The following is a 21,385-nucleotide window of genomic DNA, read 5'->3' on the forward strand; positions in this document are numbered from 1 at the left end:
AGTAGTACCCACCAATTGCGGAGCATTTAGACAGAATCTCGTCAAGCTATACTCCCTCAAATGACTAAAGTATCAAAAAAATTATCAAATGCATCGATATTTTGATTTGAAAATCGATGTTAGGGCATGAAGGGCTAGTATTGTCAGGATCAATATTTCCGTATCGATCCGCAAATGATAACTTCTCCGAAGAAGTGTTAAAAAAAAACTATTCCTGGGTGGGAATAAAAAGTCATAATCATTTCAAACGTTTTAGACAATTGAAATCATATGGTCTGACAAACACTACAAAACCGTTAAAACATTAGGAAAAGTTGTTGCAATATTACATTTCTCCCCGGATTAATGTGAGGGGGTTTTCTGCTTGCATTTTGTAACTTTCCCGTTACTCTTCATTAAAAAATGTTGGACAGTTGCCACAATAAAGAAGAAAAAAAAAAGATGAGTCAACTTCCTTCTAATGGGCGTTGCCTTTTCCACGTCGGTGAAAAGTGCATGATTGTGGAACACTCGAAATTCCACGCTTGGAATAACAACAGCCCGGATATGTCCTTTAGGTAAGATAAACATTTGATATTTGATGCATTTTTGTCGTCTTTCTGTGTGTTTTTTACTCTGTGGGATTGGAAATAGGATCTAGTCAAGCTTGTGTTTTGCATTCTATCGCCCACAGCTCAACAACCACCAACATGTGGGTGAGTTGAAGTGGACACGATAAACACTAAATCTCTTTAGGGAAAGTGAGTTATTCCATTTTTTTTATCATTGTAGGATGATCTGGATTTGCTGTTAGACTCCCCCTCGTCCCTGAGTGTCACAGTAAGTTGCATTTTTAAGAAATAATATAGTAATACATCTCATGCATATACTCTAAAAACAGGTTTTAAAATAAATAACTCTTAGTACTAGTAGCAGATAGGACGCCCGCAGATGTTATTGGCCAGCGTCACATTCCAGAATTAACAATACAACTAAATCATAAAAAAATATCAGGAAGTTGACAAGTCAAAATATTAAGAGAAATAGTCATCATTTTACAAGAATATATAATATTATATTCATTCATTCATTCATTCATTCGAGGGTCGCGGGGGTGCTGGAGCCTATCCCAGCTGTCTTTGGGCGAGAGGCGGGGTACACCCTGGACTGGTGGCCAGCCAATCACAGGGCACATATAGACAAACAACCATTCACACTCACATTCATACCTATGGACAATTTGGAGTGGCCAATTAACCTAGCATGTTTTTGGAATGTGGGAGGAAACCGGAGTACCCGGAGAAAACCCACGCATGCACGGGGAGAACATGCAAACTCCACATAGAGATGGCCGAGGGTGGAATTGAACCCTGGTCTCCTAGCTGTGAGGTCGTGCGCTAACCACTCGAACGCCGTGCCGCCCAATATTATATTATATATATTATAATATAGATTAATATACATAGTACTCATATATTATGAGTTGAAATATTAAAGAAAAAATAGATAATGTTTTAAAAAAGTTGTAATATTTTGTGAAACAAAAAAACAACAAATAAAAAAATAAATAATAAAAATAATAAAAAACAATTTTTACAACATTAGGGTGCAGAAAAAGTTATATTGTTAGGAGAATAAAGTCCATATGATGGGAATAAAGTCCTAATTACAAGAATTGTAATTTGACAAGAATATATTAAGGGAATATTATATATTAAGAGAAAAACATAGTAAAACACATTTTAGGAGAACATTTAAATATAATGGTTAATAATATTAGAGAATAAATAAAAAAGAATACATATAAAATAAAATACAGTTACACTGTAATATTATGTGAAACAAAAAACAACAAATAAAGTTGTATTTTTTTTTTACAAAATTAGGGTGCAGAAAAAGTTATATTGTTTGGAGAATAAAGTCCATATGATGGGAATGAAGTCCTAATTACAAGAAGAATTGTAATTTGACAAGAATATATTAAGAGAATATTATATATTAAGAGAAAAACATAGTAAAACACATTTTAGGAGAACATTTAAATATAATGATTAATAATATTAGAGAATAAATTTAAAAAATAATAAATATTAAAGAAAAAAATTAGTTGCACTATTACGAGAAACAAAACTAAATAAAGTTGTAATTTCTGGAAAAAAATATAATAGCAAAGTCAAAATATTACAGTAGTAAAGTCAGAATACTACAAGTAGAATTTGCCAAGAAATTTGAAATATTTGTAAAATTAAAAAACAACAACAGCAACTGTTTATTACAAAGCAGAGAGGCTGATTTTTCTTGAAATATATCGAATTTGAGAGCACATCTACAAGTGCTGCTCAAAGGCAAAGTCGCATGCTGTCATTTTTCCCGATGAAGCCCTCGCTGTAACAAACGTTTGTCCAGTCAGCATTCCCTTCATTCCTGTTCGGCTTAGCTCCAACCCTCCTCCATCGGGTTCTGATACGCATTTAATCAGATTTGAAGAATCAATATAACCAAAGAGAAACATAGCTGTGTCTTCCAGTGGCCTCCATGCCAGACGTTGGACACCCCTGTGTCTACTCACGGGAGTGTTTGGTTTTCCACGTTTCCTCTTCCTAGTCCAACACAAGGGGGACGGTGAAGGACAAAGCCGACTTTAAAGTGGAAGAGGATGTGGCTGCTCTCAGGACGGCGGTGGAAGGCATCGGTAAGACAGGCGACTTGCATCGGTTTATATTATTTGAGTGATTTTTTCCAGTCAGAAGCGGGATCTTCTTTTGTTTAGGCACCACAGAAAAGACCCTGGTTGAGGTGTTGACCCAAAGAAGTAACGCTCAGCGACAGCTCATCGCCAAAGCCTACGAGAAAGCCGCAGGAAGGGTACGAGTCAAAGGTTGAGCCAAAAGTTGCCACTTGTTTACATCGGTCCTCCTTTGTCAGACATTAGTAGCCGATCTGGAGGGCGACACGCATGGAGACTTTGAGGACTTGCTGGTAGCGTTGGTGAAAGCGCCTGACGTCTACGACTGCCACGAAGTCATCAAAGCCATCAAGGTGCGTCCGATGTTGCGTCCCGTGAAAACCAAGTACTAGTATACTTACCGCATGTGTACTTTGTAGGGTGCAGGCACCACCGAGAGCACGCTGACGGAAATCTTTGCCTCCAGATCCAACAGACAGATCAAAGCCATGTCTGCGGCGTACCTGGCAGGTTTGGACTCTTATCACCTGACGTTGCGTAACAGGAGGTTAGTCTTCATGACGTGACACGCCATGTTCATGTGAATATGCGTCCATCTTGCGTCATAGAAACCGGAAGGCTGTTGCTTCACGACCTCAAGTCGGAGGTTTCTGGAGATTACGGAAAAGCTCTGCTCCTCCTGGCAGAGGTAAGAGAGCGCAATAAAACACAAGCGTTGATGCCGTGAAATGATAGGAGCGCATCATACCTGCAGTCCTTAAAGGCAACATTTTCCCCTTCGTTTACACCAGCAAGGACGCTGCAAAATGGTGCTTTTAGGTGTGATTGTACATTACATGGACAGTAATACACAACACTGTCCATAACGACTCCTGCAGTAAATCACTATGTATATCAAACATATAGATATAATAGATTGATTATATATATAGCCAATAGTTATAGTTAGAAAATGGTGGCATCTCCTTAGGCTATCATAACAAAACTTTCTTTTATTCTGAAAGTAACTGAACTTATTATGCTCATTTCCCGTCCTTTGTATTGAGTTGTAGATATAATAGAATGTTTTTTTTTTAAATTATAGAGTCCTATAGAGCAGCTACACACAATAAGCAGCACACAAAGCTTTCTAGATCTTCCAGAATCTGCACCTATTCCAGCTGGATTTCCTTGAATTTCCAAAACGCTCCCTGTATACTTACCCCGCTGTGATTGGTCCCACTCAGCTGGTGACTTCTCACTAGAAAGTACTCAAACCCGGATGTTAGTGTGTAGGCTTTAGCGCCAACAAATATCAAATGGGATTTTGAATTGAGTTTCGACGTCGTCATGGAAAAGACACGTTTACACAACAAAGCTGATACATTCAACCGGGAAGCCTTAAACCCGGAATTAGCATGTCACGCTTTACCACGAAAAAAAACGTAGGATGTTAAGGTCGATTTTTGAATTATTACGATGGCGTTTTGACACAAAATGAAACGTCATTGCAAAGACACAATAATATGAATTAAAACAGCAGGTCTGTTCTCACACGTTTATACAACAAAGCCGACACGATCAATCGGAAGCAGCATAGCCCACTTTACCACAAAAAAATTACAGGAAAGTCGTAATTTGAATGATTACAATGTTTTAAGGTGAAAAAAAAAGTAATAACAACTTTCCTACATAAATATGTTGACGCTGTTATCTTGTGTGGCTAACGCGCCGCCCGCCATCTTTGCTAAGGGTGTGCCTTCCAATTGTGTTGTTTTACGATATCACAAACTGTGTCCTTGTTTGTCCACGCAGGGCAAGAGAGACGAGAGCGCCGGAGTGGACGGGGCCAAAGCCAAAGCAGATGCCAAAGTACTGTTCATCAACACTTTCATTCTTTGGTTTTCCCAAAACAGGCGCCATGACAGTGGCATCAACATGCCTCAATGGGCGGTAGAGTTACCACGAGCCGTTCGACGCTTGTTTGATTTTGTGTACTTTTATCAACCTGTGTAGTCTCTGTACGAGGCAGGAGAGAAGAAGTGGGGAACGGACGAGGGCAGGTTCATCGAGATCCTTTGCCACAGGAGTGTTCCTCAGCTCAGACAGAGTGGGTGGCATCTTCCATCTTGTCACCAAAGTGTCTAGAACGACATCGTGACATGGTGATGTGTTTGTTTGTGCAGCTCTGGTGGAGTACAAGAACATCAGTAAGAAGACTCTGCAGGAGAGCATCGAGAGCGAAATGTCGGGAAACCTGGAGACGCTTCTGGTGGCTGTAGGTGAGGATGACGCTTCAGGCTTTTATCCCCCCCCCCAAAAAAGTAGAAGAAAAATCTTTTTGTCATTAGTAACTTTCGAAAAAAAATACAACTTTTTCTCTAAATACTATTTTTTTTCTAGCAATATAATGTAATAATAATTTTGTAATTTTAACACTTTATTCCCCTAATATTATTACATTATTTTCATTAAATTACTTAGACGTTCTTCTTACAGGTTTTTTCCTCCTCCCTTATTACAACTTTATTCTAATAAAATTAGGATCCCAATCCAAAAAAAAGTAGAAGAAAAATCTTTTTGTCATTAGTAACTTTCGAAAAAAAAAAACTTTTCTCTAAATAATTTTTTTTTCTAGCAATATAATGTAATAATAATTTTGTGCTTTTAACACTTTATTCTCGTAATATTATTACATTATTTTCATTAAATTACTTCTTACAAGTACTTCTTACTTCTTCTTACAGCTTTTTTCCTCCTCCCTTATTACAACTTTATTCTAATAAAATTAGGATCCCCACCCAAAACAAAGTAGAAGAACCCCCCCCCCAAAAAGTAGTAACTTTTGAAAAAATATACAACTTTTCTCTAAATACTAATATTTTTTCTAGCAATATAATAAAATAATAATATAATTTTGTGCTTTTAGCACTTTATTCTCATAATATTAGAACATTATTTTCGTTGAATTATGAATTTTTCCGTCAGAAATTCTAAGACAATAAGGCTACACACCTATTACAAATTATTTATTTATATATTATTAATTTATTTTTTATGAATTTAATTTATTTAGAAATTAATTTTGGAAGTTTGCAATGTTTTTCTTGAAAGAGTGACATTACTTTTTTTATGACACGTTTTTCCCCTCGTAATACTACGTAAAAGAAAATACGACGTCTTGTACCCGTCAAATATTAATGACATTTTTTCCCATTTACCAGCTTAATTTTGTTGTAATTCAAGCACGTTATTCTCAAAATGCAATTTTATTAGTAATCTAAGTACTTTATTGTTGTAAAACTATTACTTAAAGTATGAGAAAATAAGACCACAAATGTATTAGAAATGTTCTTGTCATGTGACTTTTTTTTAAAAGTCTTTTGGTCTTGTTGCTTTTTCCCGTTTAGTGAAATGTGTGAAGAACGTGCCTGCGTACCTGGCAGAGAGGCTTTACGAGAGCATGAAGGTGAGTAGCGTCTATTTGGTTCATCTCCTTTATGGACGATGGCATTGCCAGGACAAACGGCGAGATAGGAATGTTAAGCCTGCTTTTTAGCGCTGCGGGGAAAAGTGCAACGTTGCTTGAAACGCAGTCGACCGTGTGCAGCCGGGAAAGCATCCATTGCTGTCCATCATACATACAATTGTACTCATTCAGATTTATACAGGAATTCCCGCATTGACCGAACATGCGGATGTTTCCTTCAGGGTTTAGGAACCACAGAGTCCACACTGACCCGGATACTGGTCAGCCGCTCCGAGATCGATCTGATGGACATTAGAGCGGAGTACAAGAAACTCTTTGGGTACACGCTCTACTCCCAGCTTGAGGTAATAAATATGCACAGAAGTACATTTACACTGCGACCTGACATCAAATGAGAGCCAAAAGGGGCATTTAAATGACTAATGGTGCGTTTATGTGGATGTGGAATTGTTAACAAGTGTTTTAAAATAATCAAAATACAGCAAGATACTGCTACTATTACATTATCAGTGTATCAGTGTTAATGCATGATTACGGAAATAAGTGTATCCCAATGACGGCATTGTAAGCTAGCTGAAATTAACTAATTTTTTCCTGTTATAATGCACAGAAAATGCTAAACATGCAGGCTGATATTTATAGGTTATCACATGGTTTGTCTGGTATCAGGCACCTTCGGTCTCGGGCTGATACTGACACTTGGGGGCATGATACTGTGGGCCCGATACCAGACAAACCATGTGATGATCTTATCACATACTATTTAATCAAAAGACCATTTTGTTTCCAGAAAATGTTCAGTTTATTACGTGTATTATATCTAAACAGTGTAAACACAATAATGCAAAAATATTTCAACAATAATATTTTATCAACAGTCTTATCTTATCAATGTCTGACAATTAAAGTTCCACTAATCAAGTTTGGGTTTTTTGGTGACTGGAGAAGCACTAGGCACTAAGTACTCGTGCACTGTTCTCTGATTGGTTGTTTCACGGGCACGATACCAGAGCAGCGCACTCTGAGTGGACAGCTACGGGGGCTGATACTGGACATGGTTAAACTCTATATTTTATCAGTATCACTGCCCTGGGCTTTGACACAGTATCATTTGGGCCTTTTCCCGTATCATTCATGGGCGCTTTCTAGGGTACAGGGCCAATTAATACTGTAGTATTTGATAAAAACTGATACCGCATTTTTTTGGGGTGGCATCGGACATCAACATAGGATCGGGAGGCCCCTATTAATTTGTGTCTAATAGCTGCTGATTGTTTTGATTTTTTTTGTAGTCTGAAGTATCAGGCAGCTATGGCAACGCCCTCAAACATCTGTGCGGCCAGGACTAACGCCCGACTTCCTGTGATGACAAACACGTGGACGCTTGGCACATGGATAATAATAAAAGGGACTTTCCAACCAGCGAGACCTGAAAGCATCTGAAATTGCTGTGTCACGAAGAATCCCATCGATGCTGGATCATACGTCTCATTGAGGCTTCAAAAGAAAACGAAAACTGAATTTTGCATATGTGACATTTGTGACTGACAAGCGGTACTCCACAGTATTTAGTTCCCTCGTGTGTACTACATAATACTTGACACAAATAAACCGCATTCCACTTGGCACCTCGGGTTTCGTGTACAAAATGTCATTTATTTCAAAGATTTGTTCAAGTTGCTGTAACCGACCCCCACGCACGTCATGAGGACTTTATCCCCCCCTTTGTTCTCCTCCTCCACCGGCTTCTCAACGTCCATTTTGAACATGAGCTGGAAAAAGTCTCTCAGGTGTCGGAGGAACTCCATCCTGGAGAGACGGAGACAGCCAGCAGAGAGTCAAATCAAATCAACTTTATTTGTATAGCACTTTTCCTGCAAAGACATGCAACACAAAGTGCTTTACAGAATTAAAACAATTACCACAATTAAAAGGAAAAAACAAAGAAAAAAGAAAGCCCCTCCTTCCCACCCTCCATACTAGACACACACACACACACACACACACACACAATCACACACAGTAGGGAGACATGGCATGGCACTGAGGATCAAGGAAACGCCACCTTTGGGGCCGTCCACACTGGGAGGAGCCACAGGCCGTGCCATCAGGGGACCAGCACCCAGGCCCCCCCGACTCGGGCGGACCCCCACATTAAAGGGAGGAACCCCCAGCCGGCCGGGTCGAAGGGACCCAAGGATGGCACCCCTTCAGCAGACCCGACACAGCCCCCAGTGTGGAGGACCCCCCTGAGGAAACACTGGAGTTAAAAGCTGAAGACTAAGAGCATAAAATAGGACTAAAAAGATAAAAACATAACACTGTAGTTAAAAGCTGAAGACCAAGAGCAAAAAATAGGACTAAAAAATAAAAACATAACACTGGAGTTAAAAGCCGAAGACTAAGAGCATAAAATAGGACTAAAAAGATAAAAACATAACACTGTAGTTAAAAGCTGAAGACCAAGAGCAAAAAATAGGACTAAAAAGATAAAAACAAAACACTGGAGTTAAAAGCTGAAGACTAAGAGCATAAAAATATGATTAAAAAGATAAAAACAAAACACTGGAGTTAAAAGCTGAAAACTAAGAGCATAAAAATAGGACTAAAAAGATAAAAACATAAGAAAAGTTTAAAAATATTAGTTAAAAGCCTGATTAAAAAGGTGTGTCTTTAATCTTTTTTTTTTTTTAATATCAACAGTCTCCGCGGTCCTGAGGCTCTCCGGCAGACTGTTCCACAGGTGGGGGCCATAGTGGCTAAATGCTGCCTCACCGTGGGTTTTAGTTCTGGGTTTTGGTATTGTTAAAAGGCCAGTGCCGGAGGACCGCAGGGTCCGCGGGGGTTGATATGGTAAAAGCAGATCAGATAAATACAAAGGTGCAAGGCCGTTAAGACATTTAAAAACTAATAAGAGAATCTTAAAATCCATCCTGAAGCGGACGGGGACCAATGTAGCGACTTTAAAACTGGTGTGATGTGCTCCCGCCCTGTGGTCCTCGTTCTGTAATAATTGGAGATTTAAAATACTTTTTTTTGGGAAGTCCAGAGAGCAGGGCATTACAGTAATCTAAACGACAGGATATAAAAGCATGCATTAGCACCTCCGTACTGGCCCGAGAGAGAACCAACTGGGGGAGCCGACCGCAAATCAAATTAGCCACAGTATTTCTAGTGATAGCCACTCAACTGCAGAGAGTACCAGGCCTCTTGGCATTGTACGAACTTATCTTAGCCCGCATATTCAGGGATTTATTTTTGACGCTTTAAATCAGGGGTGGGGGGATCAGACTATATGTATTTCACACATATAATTCTCACAGTCCACAAGGAATTATTGTATCTATAAAAGTGTCATGCAACCTGCTATATGTTTTCAGGAGCATTTTGTAAACATCATATAGCCAAATTGATGAAAACCATCAAAAGATTGGATCGAGCCATGTTGCCAGGTTAACTTATGTTAAGTTTCAATGAAATTCAAACACATGGCGGACCGGATGTGGCCCCCGGACCGTAGTTTGCCAACCCCTGCTTTAAATCGTAAATAATTCAATGAAAAGTGGTTTGATGGCAGTATCTGCAGGGGTGGGAGAAGAACGATCGCAGTCTCTCTAGACAATTCAATCAACATTTTCCAGCAGGAAGATTCCATGTATTAATCCTGAATCCCACTTCCTGTGGTGGAGTCCGGAGCCAATGATAAACATTGTCGTGTGGACATATTTGCGGTCCCGCCGTTTGAGGAGATACGGTGGACACAAAGCAAACTGCAAAGAAAGGCGACATGAGTGGGCGGAGCCGTCCTGCATTGCAAAGGCACTGCCAATCTTCAGTTATCATAGTACTGTACTTGAGAGCAACACAGCACCGGTACCATGATAACTGAAAATGGACAGTTCACGTTTCCGGGCCGGTACACGCACCGCACATCGATACTCATGGACTCGTCCACGTGTCATCAACATGTGGCTTTGGGCTCGGTAGACCAAGGCTGGGTCTCAAATAGAGTACTGATACGTACGCAGTCGTTTTACACTCAGTTTAGCCAACTGATTTCTTTGCTTTGGAATTTTGTGAACTGACATCAAATTGTGCTGAAAATGTAATTGAAAAAAATTGGTAATGGTTTAATTTCATTTGAACTTGCATCAGATTACAATTGAATGCATCACATAATCAGTTCACAGTTCCACATGTCCAAAAGGAGTAGGAAGAAGCAAAGCTTATTAAATCCTACATTTGTTCACTTTCTGCCTTCCTAATATAATGTAAGTTTTTTTGGTCTTTTTATGTATTTTTTTATTTTTCAAAAGCAAAATGTTTGTTTTAAAGTAGTATTATGGTGTTACACCATTATGGCCTATAACTGTATTACCAATGTAGTATCCTGGTGTTAAACCATTCTGACCTATAACTGTAGTACCAATGTAGTATCCTGGTGTTAAACCATTCTGACCTATAACTGTAGTACCAATGTAGTATTCTGGTGTTAAACCATTCTGACCTAGAACTGTAGTACCAATGTAGTATTCTGGCGTTAAACCATTCTGACCTATAATTGTAGTACAAATGTAGTATTCTGGCGTTACACCATTCTGACCTATAATTGTAGTACCAATGTAGTATTCTGGCGTTACACCATTCTGACCTATAACTGTAGTACCAATGTAGTATTCTGGTGTTACACCATTCTGACCTATAACTGTAGTACCAATGTAGTATTCTGTTATGTAACGATTCTGACCTATAACTGTAGTACCAATGTAGTATTCTGGTGTTACACCATTCTGACCAAAACTGTAGTACCAATGTAGTATTCTGGTGTGAAACCATTCTGACCCATAACTGCAGTACCAATGTAGTATTCTGGTGTTACACCATTCTGACCAAAACTGTAGTACCAATGTAGTATTCTGGTGTTAAACCATGCCAAGGTTTCAGATAACGAGGTTTGTACATTTGGAAGTGAGCCCTAAAAGAAGTTTGGGATGGCTAAAAACGCTTGGTTTCAAAAGGCGTGGTCAAACTGTTCCTTTGTGATGTCACAGAGGGTCAGACATCCTTATATAAAAACTCTCTACCCTCCCCCTAACTCAGTGTTTTTGCTCAGTGCCATTGGCACAGTTGTCAGCCATTGCATTTTCCCTATATTACATTTTAAGATGGCAACATTTATTCAGTGCCATTTTCAGCATCATTTAAATATCAGTTCACAAAGTTAATATGTTAAAGAATTCAGTTCGATAAATTGTGTGGTAGGAAAGGGAGACTGCAGTATAAATAGTACCTGGTAGTACCTTCTGACTGTTACTATACGCATGTATGCGTGGCATATCTTTCATGGTCTCACCTCCATTCATGTAAGAGATAACTAACTTCCTGTCCTTTCTGGTAGAATAATAACTCAATAAGTACTGATGACTAAACCAAATGGCTTACGTGTACGGTGAGAGGGGTCCGAGCAAAACCTTGGACACGTCCTGCTGGCCAAGGGTCATCAGGAGCAGTGCCAGGCTCTGATTGGCCGAATCCACGCAGCCGCCCTACAAACACACAGAAGAGGGTAGCAGCGTGCGTGTCAGCCTCGACGACAACAAGTAGCAAACACGTCACGGGGCGGAGATGTTGGCAAAAACATGAAGCTGACCCGTGACGTACGATTTATCAAGTTCTTCGCGCCAGGAAAATGTTTTCAGGAAAATGAGGGAAAGTGCGATGGTAACCATAGAGCCAAAGACGTAACCCAGCCGGAGTGTTACGTAGCCACATCTTCAACGACAGACGCCAACCCGGGTTTCAAATATGTTGAGAATAAAAAGACACAAATATTAAACACTGATAGAATTTGAATTACAGTATACTACTACTGCAAAATATTCACATTAAATACACAGCGTGGCAGTCATAAATTCATAACAATAATTATACATCATGAAGGTATTTGACATTCACTTCTTCACTTCACACTTCTTCATTAAACACTTTTTTTTACCTACATAAAAATAATCTAATGCTTACAAAAATATAACTTTATTATTGTGTTTAATATTATTTTTTTTATATATAGCTTTACTATAGTAAATGTATCCTTTTGTCCCAAAAATATGTAGATTTAATCTCACAAATGTATAAAGCTTTATTCCAATAAACCTTACTTAAAACACCTGTTTAATAGTATTTTCCTTCACCATTTTTTCCAAAAAATATTAGTATTATTGTAATGCATTTATTATATTATTATTATTATTTTCCACAAAATATAGCTTTATTGTAATAAAATTTAATACTTTTTCGGCAAAATATAACTCCTCATAAATGTTTTTTTTTGACAAAAATACAGCACTATTCTCATAAATGTTGCTATTTTTTCTGAAAAAAATAAATATATAGATATATTTTTGTGATACTTTAATTCTTTTCCAAAAAAAATGTTCAATCATTTTTTTGGTTTCACAAAAAAATGTTCAATCATTTTTTTTCTCTACAAATATAGCTTTTATTCTCTAAAAATATAGAATTATTCGAATAGATTTTACTATTTCTTTTCTCTAAATGTAGCTTTATTCCCATAAATGCTTTACTCACTAATTGTAGATCAAATTTGGGAATAAAAAGATTGTGGTCCAGTCTATTATTATAAATATGTTTATAAATATTATTATATTATTATAAATATGACCAAAAAGAGTATCTGACCGTCTTACCTTTACGTGCCGCTACAAATGAACTCAACATGTTCCTTATTAACCGTCTTCTTGGGTTCTGTTAAAGTCATGTGACTGATGAGGGGAAAAAAAGCATCTGTTCCCGTGTCCCAAGAGGCTATAGCGTTGGAAAAGTACCTTCACTCCTTACAGGGAATGCCACCTCCCTTTCTAAAAAAAACCCTCACAGTATTACCTTTCTAAACAAAACAAGTCGGAATGGCACCCAAACATACTTCAAGCGGAAAGACATCAATTTGTACGGCGTGCAACGAGCAATCATCCAAAGTCAATAGGAAGATGTGTGGAGTGAGTGGAGCACTCACATGGCGTCCATTGTTGAAAAACAAAATGTCCCATCCAGTGTGTTTGGTTTTACTACAAGCCGACTGTACTCATTAACCAGAGAGCAAACACACATGCGGGGCACACGCTTGTTTTTTTTTTTGGAAAGAATACAAAAATATCACAACAATTCCAGCAAGGAGACGCTCCGATCAATTTCCTTCATCTCCACGGTGCCTTGTCAAACTTCAATGGGTTATTAGAACCTGCTTATTCAAATCCCTGCATTTGAATGGACCTGATCTTCCAGCCAGCCGAGCTAGGAGAGCCTTGGGGGCGGTGGGGTTGGAGGGGGCAGATGCACCATTGCCACGCCGTGTGCTGCTGCCCCCGAGGACGACGCCTTCAACAATATCGCTCTTTCAGAGTCAACCAGCGATGCCCCTGCGCGGCTAACAGGACTCACATGGCTCCAATAAGACTGGAAGGCTCCCATTGGACCACTTCCCACGGCCACATTGGGACGCTGTTCTCCGATTATCCGGACCGGCGGTCACCTTAGCGACGGCAAAACGCCAACAACAACAACAGCAGTAAACGCTATTTGTCACTTGAAGGTGGGCTGGAACGATGCAACTGCCATTCAAGTGTAAAAATAAGTCAACCCGTGTATGCTAAAACAACAAGCAATCATCCATTATTGCTTTCAGCTACACCAGGGGTCTCAAACTCAATTTAGCTGGGGGCCACTGGAGCTAGGGTCTGGGCAAGGCTGGGCCGCATCAGCCCCCCCCCAAAAAAAACGCATTTATTAAAAACAGAAAAATATACAAACTTTTTCAGTGCTTTGGTTCCGATTTTCTACAATAAAAGCTCTGATAAAACATTCCACTGTTCTCAAATATCTTAATTTGTATTTTTCTGCACAAAATAAGATGAAAAATAAATAAACAAATCAAGACTAAAGAAAATCAATCAGTAATAAATAAATATAATAATAATAATAAAACTGCAAATAATAAAAACTTAAGAAACCACATATAGTTGGTGGGTAGACAAATTATTTTTTTCAGATTAAAATGAACAAAGCATTATTAGAGCCCTGTAGACATGACAAAACACGACTATAGTCACATTTATACTCTTTTTATTTACAACATATTGCGCAACTGCAGGGTCTTGAGACACATGCTAACTCGCAAACTAGAGAGCTAGCGACCTAAACGGTAGCCTTCAAGTTATTTCCTTTAAACTTAAATAGCCAAAAACTTACCACTTCCACACGGATAGGGAGGATAACAGTTATTTAACCTTTACCATGAACATTAATCAAACGTAATAATTTTTTCTGGGTACATGATACCATACAGCATCCATATCAAACTTGCGCGGGCCGCACTAACATTAAACTTTCATATCAAGGCGGGGGCCTCAAACTAGTGGCCTGCGGGCCACATTTGGCCCTCGGGCTGCGTGTTTGAGACCTCTGAGCTACACGATAGCTATACGTTAGCATTTGGAGAGTGGATTTCCGAGTAACTAACAGGTAAGCATCATCCAATAAGTCAACAACTGTTCAAATATATTCACAAGTAATAACATTAAATATTGTCACAAACCTGTTCTATGGGTCCCAAAGCTAACCATCCCACTTCAGACACCACTGAACAACAAACTAGCGCCCCCTTGCAGACGCAGCCCCATCAAAAATCCCCCTCTTGCTTCACCCATCTCCAGGTTCGAATCCCACACAGGCCAAGGAAGCCCTCACGGCTGAGCATCCCACTTCTGACACCGCATCTCAAACTATTCCAATGCAATCTATGTCATTACAGGGGTGCCCAAAGTGTGGCCCGGGGGCCATTGGAGGCCTGCAGTGTAGTCTATAAATATAATTTATCAATATAACTTCAAGATGGAAAAATCAGCAGTGACTTTACAAGAATAAAGTCAGAAAATGAAGGGAACAAGAATAATGTAATATTATGAGGAAATATAATATTAAGAGTAAAAATTTTAAGTATTAATTAATTAGTAAAATATTATGTGAAGCAAACAAAACAACAATGTATTTTCTTTTAATTAGGGAAAGTGTTAACTGTTAAAAGAATTAATAAAAAATATTCATAAATCATAAATATTATGGGAATAAAGTCCTAATTCTAAGAAGTTAATTAGTTAAATCGTTGAGACAAAAAAATCTAAAAACACCCATTAGAAAGGGAAAAAAAACAGTTGTAATTTTAGGAGAAGTCAAAAATATTAAGAGAAAAAAGTCGTGAAGTCACAATTTTATAAAGTCATAGCATGAGATATGAAAATATTACATGCATATGTGTATAATGTAAAATACACATATGTACGAATACACATAAAATAATAATATACATTTTAGGAGCGCAGAGTTAAAATATTCATGAAAAGAATAGAGTCAAAATATGAAGAAAAAATGTAATCTAACAAGTTAATTTAATTTTATGAGGAAAAATATTAAGATTAAATATTTTTTAAGGTGGAATATGAAAAACAAACAAAATAACATAATTTTTTGAAAATTAGGTTGAGAAAAAACGATTAGGTGGATAAAATCAAAGTGTTATGGGCATAAAATGACAAGGACTATTCAAGAAGAAATGTATAAAAATACGGTGACGTTGATACTAACAAAAGTACTATATACTATGTAAGTATATACTATATAGTTACTATATCTCGAGTTGCATCCTTTTATATTTCCCGATGTGGCCCTGGTCGGAAAAAGCATAGCCTTTAGATGCTACCACATGTCCGCTGATGCCTATAAACAAACTCCGAGCTGCATTCCAGACGGGGATTCACGGTCATTATTGGGGAATGCCAGCGAACAACGACAGCGAGTGTGAGCGTCGCACCACGTCCTCCTGATGTCCTGACGGCGTATGACAGGTATTCAGCCAAACACTTAGCAATTGTCCCGAAAAGCAGTGGTACCGAATGGCGTTATGCTCGTTTGCATAACGCTTGTTTTGACGGTCATATTTGACTAACAGAAACGGCTGCAATAAAACTTTGCAAAATAACAGTTTGAGGCGTTTCGCTCAAAAGCCCAAATTTGCCTCCTCTTACATCCGCCCGCTTGAAAGGCCAAACAAGCCGCCTTGCCGAATGTTACACGGAAATACATGCGATGTAAAAGTAGCAGCGGCGCTTACCCGATGTACTTCCTCCAGCAGCAGCTTGGCACAGTCCCGTCCCAAGTCTTCGGGCAAAACGGGGTTTCCTTGTCCCTGCGGCGTGGACGCCATCTCAGCGCCGAGGAAAGAACCTTCCAGAGTCTCTGCCACCAGCATCAGACCAAAACCTGGTGACCTGTGACAAAGCCGTTTCACACGTTAAATGAACTAAAATAGAAATATTGAAAGGATGCATTCCATACTGTGTCATGTGACGGTAATGTTGGGTGTGACACACAAGCACCAAACTTGATTGCCGGAACAACGGGGCTTTGACTGCCAGGCACACTGATCCCCAATAAACAATAACCATGTCAATAAAAAGGGGCATTACCCACATAAAGCTGAAACTCAACTCTGAATCCCGTCGGTCACTTCCTGTCCATCCCTCTTCCGGGTCCCATAGGGAGGACATTTATAATAAACACATGAGTACAAGTATTTGATGACTTATTTTCTCTTATTGTGTCTACTATATCATATAACAAGAGAGTAAAGGTGACTATAGGGGTGTTATTAGAGGGCTCTAAATGTTAAAAAGCATATTTAGAAAGTGGTCAACTGATTTTCTACGCTCCAAAAATGTATGAAAAAGGAAACCTACTTGGCGGAAATGAGCTTATCACAGGTCAGGGCATTAAGAAGACACATTCAATGACATTTTGATATGTACGATGCTACATGAGACGATAACCACCGCAGTAGTATTGTACAAAACCACAGGGTAAAAAAAGGAACGGTATACAGTATATTGGATAATATGAGTGTAAAGGTGACTATAGGGGTGTTATCTCATGTCCAGAGAGCTCTCATAATGGTGTGCTTTCTGTGCTTTAACGACCAAAATAATCCATTTATAATGGCCATTACTGTAATAGCATTCAACTTCATATTTTTTCCTCGTAACTATCATACTTTTGAGGTAAAAAGATGTGGGGCTATTCATACAAGCCTCAAAGTATGCCATATTGTACTGAGCAGCCAGCACAGACTTTTTTCTTGCTTGAATTTCAGTTCTATGGTTATTGCCACACTTTTACTACGTGCCACCACTGGTTCCTGTTTTTGGCGGCATTGCAAAAAAAGCTAAGATTTAAAAAAAAAATATTTGGGAGGCTGATGGAGGTGAACTTCTGGAAGTGTTTTTTTTCCAAACTGTGCAACTTGAGGGAAGTTTTAGGGTTTGTGGTAGCGCCATCTCGTGGTGAAATGGGCACATTGCAGTTTCCTTCCAAATATCACATAATCACAGAGTCCTGTGATGATACTGACTTGCCAGAGTTGGTTCCCTTCATGTGGTCCGTGTGGATGTAGATGTCCGGGATGAACTGGTTCAAGACTCCCCGGGCCGACTCCACAATCCTGTTGGCCATCTGAGGGGAAACTCGAACGGAATATCTAAATTGGACATGTTAAGGTTGCTTTGGTGGCTGATCGGCATCATGAAGAACACCTCCAAGGGTGTATGAGAAACACAAAAAGTGGGTACATGTTGGCAGGGGTAAAATATCGAAACTTCAAACAATCATGTTGCTTGAAATAAAAGTCAAGAACCTCGATGAGTAAAAAAAGGATACGCCACACCCCGGATTCTTTTAATTTTTCCTGGGTCTGTGAGCTGCACGGGTCTGATGGTCCTTCTGACAGGGCACGTAAACACCACCTCTCCTCCTCCGCCAGGTGCCATTCCTCTCTTCACCACCTGGGGGAGCATGCAAGTCAGACTGATTTGCATGTGACATGTTATCTCAATAACGCCGTATCTCGCATGTCAACCTTCAGGTCTAAGCCGTCTCCATCGATGCCGAACTTCTTCATCACAGGAAGAGCTGTGCACTTGAGCAGGTCCACCTGAATGCAGCAAAAACAACAACAAGCAGAGATGCGCTTCACTGTTTCCATGACAACATCCATCTCCCCCTAACCCACTCACTACTCGCCCCTGTAGGCACAACGCACGTCTTGGAGAGAAGCAAAGAAATAAAAGTAGGAGGATGTTTGCAAATTGTGATAACGACACATCCATCTCTCCTGCTTCTTCATATCCATCGTGTGCATTATAACACATAGTGGTTACGACAGGATACACTCTAATCCAATCTGGATGAATGCATTTCTTCAAATAGCAGCTCCGCCCTCGTTGACGCAATCAACGTCAAATAACAGCATCAAACCTCCGTTTTCATACAACCTACATTCCTTTTTTGACGAAAATTTGCACCAGAATATAAGCCTGTTTTTTTTGTACAATTGTTTACAAACAAAATGTGACCCAAATTGTTTTCCCACGTTTTGTACGATTCCGTTTCTGGCAGAATTTGCACCAATATTTTTACATAGGACTCTGTTGATGAAAATTTGCATCTAAATGTCGTCCCCACTTATAGGATGATTCAGTTTGATGAAAATTCTCACCAACCAAAATGAAGCCCCACGATTCAGTTCACAACAAAAAAATTGCCCCGCTTTTTATACGATTCTGTTCTCCAAAATATTGCCCCATTCAGTTTGACAAAATGTGCACCAAAAATGCACACCACTTTCTGTACAATTTGATTTTTGATGAAAATTTGCACCACAGTTTTTGTTATTAATTTAAAAAAATTCATATTTCTCTAAACATTTGCTAAAATTTTACTAAGATTCTGTTTTCAACAAATATTTTTTTAAACTTTTCATATGATTGTGTTTGTTGAAAAAAACTTGATTCTGTTTGATTTTTTTTGTCCCAAAAAATTTGATTAAAAAATTTGAAAAAAAATTCATCCACCTTTTAGTAGGATCATTTGACAAAAACAAATTAACCAAAAACACACACATTTTCATCTGATTATTTTTTTGCTAAAAATTTGCACCACAGTTTTTGTTCATAATTAAACAATATTTTTTCATATTTCACCAAACTTTTGCTACAATTTTTCTTAGATTCTGTTTTCAACAAATATTTGTTTTACTTTTCATGATTATCTTTGTTGAAAAAAAACTTGATTCTTGATTCTGTGTGATAATTTTTTGTCCCAAAAAAATTATATTATGATGACTGATTTCATCACCTTTTTGTAGGATTATTTGACAAAAAAAATGAAACTCATTTTTTATATGATTCTGCTTTTGCTAAAAAAAAATGCTAAACAATTTCATTATTTTTCAAAACCTTTTTCAATAGAAACTTGCCCCATTTTTTTGATTTTTAGTTTTCAATTACAATTTTCACCCAAGTGTGTCCCCACTTTTCATATGGTTTTGTTTAACAAAAATTTGAAGCAAAATATGACAATTTTTGGCAAAACATTTCCAGGGATTTGGGTGGACAAAAGTTTCCCTGACTTTACATATTTTTCGGTTTGACAAAAATTTTAGTGGGTTCCACTTTCCATGTGATTCAGTTTTCGTACGATTCATTCTGAATGGTTGAAATAAGCTTTACCAAGACTCAAACCGTTCTGTTTCACAATTGAAACTAGTGTGTTGTCGTACCGTGGGGTCCGTGGGGTCATTGGTGACGCCCCTAAGGGTGGCCTTTAACGCGGTCTTCATGAAGGGGCCCAGCATGAGCAGGGCCTCCAGATAGTACCCTACGGAGCGCTGCAGGTTGCAGTCGTGTTCGATGCAGCCTCCATAAAGCAAACCCGGTTGGTAGAATAACACCGTGCCTTGAGGAGTGGAACAAAAGGAGTACAACATGTGCAAAGTTTACAAGGCGCTTTATCGGAAAGATAAGCAAAAATGTAAAAATCTGCAAGGCAAAAGCGTCACAGTTGAGCATGACTGTCTGCATGACCCATTTTTTGCCCTCCTCAGTCTGACGCTCACACTGTACATTACAGCTTGTCCCAATGCTGTATTACTATGTACAATATTGATAATTAGTGGACTATTTCCAGGCTTAGTTGTAGTCATTCTGACGATTTATTTTGCACAAAGTTGCCGCAATCATTCATTCGTTGCAACACCATTGTACTGTATTGCTGCAGTTTTTTTTCCGTCATTCTAATGATCTATTTCTGCCGTCATAATTTTTTTCTGGACTTGGTGACCACGTTTGCAGACTAACACAAAAAGCATCACTCATCAGTTTGTCTCCAATTGCGTCCATAAAAATGACATGTCGTGATCAAATATGATTTGTAAATTGCAGTCTTGTGGAAAACACCCGTCTTATATCTTGTGCATTTCTAAAACTTTTTAAAAAAGTAAATATCTGACAATGTTCCCCAAAATACAGTCTTGATGACTTGCAAAAATTTGCAATTTTTCCATCGATGTCGCAACAAATAAGCTAAATCAGACGTATTCATAAACAATACATGATGTAACATGACATCAACATCCACCTGTTTGGTTTATTTCTATCGTGGAGCCGTTGGTCACTTTGTCAAGAAGTCTGATGAAGCTGGCCTCAAAATCTTCAAAACACAGAAAAAAAACAATTTACAATGTATTCATACATTCTTAAAAAACAATTTGAGGTATTAGCCAACCATAACAAAACAAGGGACACGCCACTGACGCCATGGCATTTACCTGTCCCACTTGGCAAAGTCTTATTTTAGTTTCTCACATTCACAACAACACAACATTTTAATTTATGACATTAAATCGACATTTAATTCCATTCCAAACAGAAGCCCGGCGCCATAGCTTCTCTTCTACCGCCGTCTTGAAAGTCACTCCCAACTGCGCAGCAGCTAGCCTGTTAGCATGAGATGCTAACTGCGACGCCACTTAAGATCTACCCGACAACAACAACTCACCTCGCAGCCCCGGATCATCGTCTTTGGACCGGATGTTTCTGATTTTAATACGCTTCCCACTCAGCGTGGACAAAACCAGGCGTTGTCTGAAGAAGTTACATCCGTCGTAGGTGAGCCCGTAACTTGCCATGTTGTTGTTGTTGCTGCTCGCTCGGTGCGTGGAGGAATCGCTGGAATCCACGTGTGTTTTTCCAGGAAGTAGCAGACTGCGAGGCTAGACTACGGAAAGTCGTAAGGGAAAAAAATAGAATTGTTTTTGTTGGGCAGTATATACAGCGGTATGAAAACTTTGG

General features: G+C 38.8%; 2 protein-coding genes across 3 annotated transcripts; one reads left to right on the forward strand and one right to left on the reverse strand.

Moving 5' to 3' along the window:
* The first annotated feature begins 420 nt into the window (after positions 1 to 420).
* anxa3b (annexin A3b) lies at positions 421 to 7,762 on the forward strand. 2 transcript variants are annotated; one of them, XM_058056208.1, is made up of 14 exons: positions 421 to 557; positions 674 to 695; positions 772 to 819; positions 2,584 to 2,671; positions 2,750 to 2,844; positions 2,905 to 3,018; positions 3,085 to 3,175; positions 3,274 to 3,353; positions 4,460 to 4,516; positions 4,661 to 4,754; positions 4,831 to 4,926; positions 6,055 to 6,113; positions 6,356 to 6,478; positions 7,427 to 7,762. In XM_058056208.1, the coding sequence occupies exons 1-14, from the start codon at positions 442 to 444 to the stop codon at positions 7,481 to 7,483; spliced, it is 1,140 nt and encodes a 379-aa protein (XP_057912191.1). In that variant the 5' UTR covers positions 421 to 441; the 3' UTR covers positions 7,484 to 7,762. The 2 variants fall into 2 exon arrangements, with proteins under 2 accessions (XP_057912191.1, XP_057912192.1); XM_058056209.1 differs by having other exon boundaries at positions 468 to 557; positions 634 to 695.
* Positions 7,308 to 21,288, reverse strand: rcl1 (RNA terminal phosphate cyclase-like 1). The gene is made up of 9 exons (XM_058056211.1): positions 21,093 to 21,288; positions 20,673 to 20,744; positions 19,816 to 19,991; positions 18,115 to 18,189; positions 17,916 to 18,040; positions 17,611 to 17,736; positions 16,318 to 16,474; positions 11,577 to 11,680; positions 7,308 to 7,943 (listed from the first exon to the last, which is right to left on the reverse strand). The coding sequence occupies exons 1-9, from the start codon at positions 21,220 to 21,222 to the stop codon at positions 7,790 to 7,792; spliced, it is 1,119 nt and encodes a 372-aa protein (XP_057912194.1). The 5' UTR covers positions 21,223 to 21,288; the 3' UTR covers positions 7,308 to 7,789.
* Positions 21,289 to 21,385: the final 97 nt, after the last annotated feature.

The sequence above is a fragment of the Doryrhamphus excisus genome, chromosome 19 (assembly GCF_030265055.1).
Source record: "Doryrhamphus excisus isolate RoL2022-K1 chromosome 19, RoL_Dexc_1.0, whole genome shotgun sequence".
NCBI classification, from domain to species: domain Eukaryota; kingdom Metazoa; phylum Chordata; class Actinopteri; order Syngnathiformes; family Syngnathidae; genus Doryrhamphus; species Doryrhamphus excisus.